The sequence below is a fragment of the Lucilia cuprina genome, chromosome 2, assembly GCF_022045245.1.
Source record: "Lucilia cuprina isolate Lc7/37 chromosome 2, ASM2204524v1, whole genome shotgun sequence".
Lineage (NCBI taxonomy): Eukaryota > Metazoa > Arthropoda > Insecta > Diptera > Calliphoridae > Lucilia > Lucilia cuprina.
The window spans coordinates 7,917,857-7,924,415 of NC_060950.1; the positions used below are offsets into that span (position 1 = coordinate 7,917,857).

At 30.4% G+C, this 6,559-nt stretch overlaps 1 protein-coding gene across 1 annotated transcript; it reads right to left on the bottom strand.

The window, feature by feature from the left end:
• Positions 1–1,093: 1,093 nt before the first annotated feature.
• Positions 1,094–4,346, bottom strand: LOC111685330 (lipase 3). Its single transcript, XM_023447586.2, has 4 exons — positions 3,958–4,346; positions 3,723–3,900; positions 1,972–2,336; positions 1,094–1,896 (listed from the first exon to the last, which is right to left on the bottom strand). Exons 1-4 carry the CDS (start codon positions 4,258–4,260, stop codon positions 1,345–1,347), a joined length of 1,398 nt encoding a protein of 465 aa, XP_023303354.2. The 5' UTR covers positions 4,261–4,346; the 3' UTR covers positions 1,094–1,344.
• Between the last annotated feature and the right edge of the window lie 2,213 nt (positions 4,347–6,559).

Sequence of the window (6,559 nt, forward strand, 5' to 3'; positions counted from 1 at the left end):
GTACTAGTGCAGAGAAGGATTTACTGGAAAAGGAAATCCAGAATTTTTACTTTAATAATTAGGACTTCTAAAGTCTTCCAACACAATTGCAATAGATCATTTTTCGTATATTAATTCAAAACTTTTTTCGAAAATAATCTCAAATACTTCAATAGATAGATAGATAGATAGATAGATAGATAGATAGATAGATAGATAGATAAATAGATAAATAGATAGATAGATAGATAGATAGATAGATAGATAGATAGATAGATAGATAGATAGATAGATAGATAGATAGATAAATAAATAGATAAATAGATAAATAGATAGATAGATAGATAGATAGATAGATAGATAAAAAGATAGATAGATAGATAGATAGATTGATAGATAGATAGATAGATAGATAGATAGAAAGATAGAAAGATAGAAAGATAGATATATATATATATATATATATATATATATATATATATATATATATATAGATAGATAGATAGATAGATATATATATATATATATATTATATATTTATATATATATATATATATTATATATATAATATATATATATTAATATTTATATATATATATATATATATATATATATTTATATATATATATTATATATATATATATATATATATATAATATAATATATATAGATAGATAGATAGATAGATAGATAGATAGATAGATAAAATTAACTATACTTTCATATTCTTTAAGAACATCCTATTTTTTCATATAAACGTTGCCACCCTATTGTATAGGAGTAGTTATGTATTTATGGTTTTAAATTACAGGTTACTATATATATTTTTAAAATTGATCTGCAAATGTGTGTATATTTATACGTACATAATAGTTAAGCATTTGCATATGAATTTAAATTATTGGTTACTAAATATATGTATTTGCAGAGAAAAATATTATTTTTTATTTAAAATAAACTTAAATACAACTTAATTGCTTTCAAGTGCAAAGGAGTGTATTAAACTGAGAAAAAAAACTGTTAAATGCTATTTACCAAGACTGGAACATTGATTTGTTAAGAATGAAAAAAATATTTTTAAAAAAATAAAAAAAAATAGAAAAAATATTAAAAATTGGTTTTTGTAATAAGATTTTATTATATACAAAGTACTTTTATTTATTTAGTATAAAAATTAATACTATAATTATTGCATAAAACTAACTAGGAGCTATAGATTCCCCACTCCTCTCCGAACAAATTAAATAAACTTAAAAATTACAATAAAATATACAACAAACTCTTATACTACTAAAATTTTTCTCTTTAACGTTTATGTTAACGAGAGAGAGAGAGAGAGATGAAGTGATTTTTAACTAAACTAAACTAAAAATCACCTCTCTCTATCATTTTCATAAGTTTTAACATTTTATTATATAACAGATCTTGGGCATTAATGCCCCAAACAAAATCTAAATGATTAAATTCATCATAGTTAACTTTAAATTTTCCCACCACATTGGGTAAACGTTGATGTAACTTTTCCACATCCTCCGGAGTGGCCAACCAATCATTGATGGAATAATGTAAAGCTACTTTAGCTTTAACATTGGCCAAGTTATAGTCGGGTGGTGTAATCGAATTATAACGCCAATGATTACGTATCCAGCCATAATCATATTGTCTAAAATGACCACTACGTTTTAATTGACCATAATGTTGCATTTGTTTGGTGGCGGCACCGGCGGGTGCATGACCCAATATTACCGGCAACATGGTCTCGTTCATTTGTTTCTTATCGAAACCGGCCACCAAAAACATAACATTCGAACAAATGGCCTCAGTGATGGAATCATCATCACAAATGATTTGATTAAACATGGTAATGAAATCGTTGCTGGGTAAGAACTCATGGGCTCCGATAAGTTTTAAAAGTAACTGTAATAGTAAATCAACAAAATTTCTTTGTATTTCAAAAAAGAAACCAAAAAAAAAAAGAATACAACTACTTACCGCCAATGGCTCATGAAAGAAAGCCAAAAATTCGACTACTGGACTTTTGGCATGTTTTATAAAAGCCACCGGTGCTAAAGCCTGCATTAACATGATTTTATTCTCACACATTTCCGGGCGCTCACTGCACATTATGAAAAATGTCATAGTACCCTGTGAGTGACCAATATAATGCAATTGCTTGTGATCGGTGGTGTTTAAAACATAATCTATTGTAGCGGGCAAATCGTATTTTCCCATTTCATGAAAAGTAAAATCCCAAAAAGCAGCATGTTTAGTAGTATATTTAATATGTTTCCGAGAGTAAGTATTGCCGCGCACATTTGTCATCCAAACATCATAACCTTTGTCATAGAGTAGATAAGCTATACGAGAGAAAGCGAGAGAGTTAAGGAGTGTGTAAGTATTCTAATTTTGTATTGCCTCAGTACTGGATCGTGTTAAAGTTTTTAGTTGTTATCTGTTGAGGAATAAACTACGTCATAGTTGATGATTTTTTAGGGGGTTTTCAAAAGCAATTAACCTTTTGAAAGGCTTATCATTAGGTCAACTATTTGAAGATATTCTTATAATATTCTCTAAGGTCTAATAAAGCCCAAATAAAAACTAATCTAATAAAATTTAGTAGAACTTTAGTTCAATTGGTTACAAAATACTTTTGGGTGTATAAATAATGAGAGATTTACAACAGATGTCCTATCTTTTGAAAGCGGACTTTGTCTTAAGATTCTTTTCACATAACTGGTCTTTATCTTCAACCTGTTTTGGTTTCGAAAATGTCTATATGCGTTTTGCGCGAAAAGTCTGAAGCAGACCGATTGCTCATAGACCTAATAGGCTTAGAAGTGATGATTAAGACTGATTTAGGTAAATATTGTCCAGTTCAGATAAAGAAATTTAAAGACCATGAACTGGAGAAATGACTTCTTGAAGATTGTTGTTAAAGTCATCAAGGGCTTTAGAGAAATTACTTCTTGAAGATCGTTGTATGGAATTACTAAGCGAATTGAGCACCGCAGACAAAAGTGCTGCTTTAACGCTGAATACATAATGAAAATTAATGGCTGAATCGACGCCAAAGTCAAATACCCACGGAGTAAAGATAATGCTCTGTATGTAAGAGTAAAAGGATTCTATATACTTTGAGTTAATAAATGATTAGTTTGAAGCGAGCATTATCGGATGAATGACCAGAATATGCGGCCAGAATATTCTGGGTATTTGTTAAATTTAAAAACGATCTAGACATGTTTGTGCATTTCTTTGTCAGTTGAAGGCATAAAAGGGCCTACAGAGGAGGACTTAAGTCCTCTCCTATAATTAAATCATTTTCGAAGTGAAATATAAGGACATTTAACATTATTATGTTCTCAAGACCCCATTTTGATGCTACGATCGTATGGAGGTTTGGTGAAAATATGCACCGATTTTAAAAATTTTCAAAGGGCTTCGGTTTTTTTTTAAATCTGCGACCTGTTGGGTAAGGTTGACATGAACACAAAGACAGTCAGACAGACGTAGCTAAATCGACTCAGACTCAGTGGTTGTAGAACCAATATCTTATAGACAACATCACAAACTCATAATACGCTCTCCACTAAGTACTGTTACTTACTAAAGGCCTGCACAAGTCAGCAATAATGCAACAATTTGCTAACAAATCTCGTGTGCTTATGATGGCGAACACGATAGTTTTTTTTTTTAACAAATTATCGCATTATTGTTGCAATGATCAGGTCTTTATTACTTACCTAAACCTCTATTGGGTCCCATCAACACCCATGTAGCAGAACTATCCAAAAGACCATGAGTCAATAGAACTGGTACAGCGCCTGGTTTAGCTATGCGATGTATTTCCAAAATATAACCATCATCGGTAGTAACATCATGAATTTCCGTGGGATAACCATATTTTCTTATTAAATCCGGCTAAAGATATAGACAATTTAAAACCCAAATTTAATTAACACTTTATTATACACCAACCGTTTTCAATAGAGAATCTTCAATTATATCCGGATCAATTGAAACTTCATTTGAATAGCTATTTTCCACTGAATTTATTGCACTACGTTCCACCGTTTCCGAACCGCCAAATATAGACAAAGAGCCACCGAATTTTGGAATATCGAATAGATGAACATTACCCAAGGAAATAGACCAAGCATTTGAATCTTTTTCCTTTTCTGCAGCCCAAACACACAAATTTAGATTAATTATTAAAATTAATACGAAGAATGAACGCATTTTAAAGGGCTTAAATTGAAACGTCTTTATTGTCGTCGTCATATTTCTTGAAGGTTTAAATAGCGACTGATTGCAAAAATATTCTATTTCTCAATTTACTAGTTGTTTGTAGGGGCATTTTTACAGAAATTAAAATTAATCAAGTTTTTTATTTCTACTGCGAAAAAAGCACACAAACCGCTGAAAACGACAGCAACAACAAGCGAACATATTGTAAACAACTCTCAATAATAGATTGTGTTTAATAACAATAATAATAATGAATGATTGTATTATTTATGAACACTAAGAACATGTTGGACGGCCGATTCGATTAGAAGATCATCAGTGTTAAAGTTTGTTAACATTTGTAATATTTAAATGAAGTTGAGACAAAACATTTCAATAAATTTTGCTCTCATTTAAAACGTTCTCTTCTTGCTTAACACTGTTCTGTTCTAAAGCAATGAGCAGCAATGAGCTGGGATGGACACAAAGTAAAAGCCTTTAAAACCAGGAACTCAAGAAAAATATTAAGAAATCATTTGGAAACTGACTACCTTCCAAGTAGCAATTAATATGTTGGTGAAGATCGTCGATCAAGAATCTCTCTATTCTCCGTAATTCAAATCACATGTCACAAGCAATTTTGTTGTCATTTAAAACGTTCTCTTTTTGCTTTACACTGTTCTAAAGCAATGGGCAGTTTTATGCTCCATTTTATGGATCCACGGTAGACATCGGTTAAAGAATGGCAGTGACAACCGAACTATATTACTGATCAAGCTATAGAGTATGATACTAGATAGTTTCCTTTTAATGTTCAAAAGCTGGGATGGACACAAAGTAAAACCATAGCTCTGTGATCATACAAACCTTTGAAACTGATAACTCAAGAAAAGTATTAAGATATCTTTTGGAAACTGACTACCTTCAAGTTGTATGTTGTGTTAATATATTGGTTAAGATCGTCGATCAAGAAACCCTCTCTTCTCAGTAATTCAAATCACTTGTCAGAAGTTGAGACAACGCCACTCAGAAAATTTTATTCTCATTTAAAACGTTCTCTTTTGATTAACACTGTTCTAAAGCAATGAGCAATTTTATACTCATTTTTATGGATCTATGGTAAACATCGGATGGTACTGATCAAGCTATAGATCTTTTCCTTTAACTATTCTAAAGCTGGAATGGACAGAAAGTAAAAACAGCTCCATGATCATACAAACCTTTGAAACCAAAAACTCAAGAGAAGTATAGAGAGATCTTTTGAAAATTGACTGCCTTCTGAGTTCCAATAATTATTTTAATGAAAATCGCCGATTAAGAATCTCTCTCTTCTCCGTAACTCAAATCACAAGTGTATTCACTTAATGTCTCTTTTTCTGTCTGTAATATATATATTTTTTTTTTAATCTGTTGGTCATCACTTTTATTTTATTGTGGTTTTCTTATTGTTATTGTACTATGTACTACCACACATCCATACATAAAGTCTACACAAAAACAGAGGAAGAGAGAGAGAGCGCGAGATAACCTTTAAAAATTTCAAGTACCGATAAGACGATCAACATCATCAGTACTAAAACACTTATTTCTCATCCAGAAAGTGTTGTGTGTCGTCCGTCGATAATGATAGTTTTAACAATCAATTAATAATATTATTTATTTAAAACAGATAAGAGTGTTTCCCATTCACAAAGAAATCAGGAATTATGACGCACAACACGAGATTTTTTGTTAAAAATATTTTTTTTTTTAAATAGTTTGTTCTAAAGCTTTCGATTGTTAGAAAAGATGAAAGTAGTTTTTTTAGCTTTAAGTAACACCCTGTAATTCTATTACAGTCAATGAGAGATGGGAGAGCATAAAGGGTCAATACAATTTACAACAAACGAGCCTCTTTTTTTAGAAAAATACCAGTTTTGAAAGTAAAACAACATACATTTGTTGTAAGTGATCTTTACGCTACAGATTGAGAGAATTATTATTTAGAGCTAGAGATTTTTTTGTACCCTACATCATGGGATGAGTAATCAATATTATTGATTAATTTGCTGCAGTCAATGACATTTTATTTATATTTGGAGATAAGCTTTTTATTCAAAGATACTTAAATAACATCCATTTTTTAGAAACACACGAATTTTCTCAGCAAAAAAGAACTTCCAAAGAAGCGAAAAAGAAGTATGCAAGTACTGAAAAAGATCTGAAGAAGTGATGATTTTAACACAGGTCTGTCATAGAAGGGATGTTCATTTTATTTGATTCCAATTTCACTACATCTGAAGTCATTCTCTGGAAGTAGTTTTTATGTTCTTTTTTGGAAGTTATTAGGAAGTGAAATTGTAGTAGAGTACCA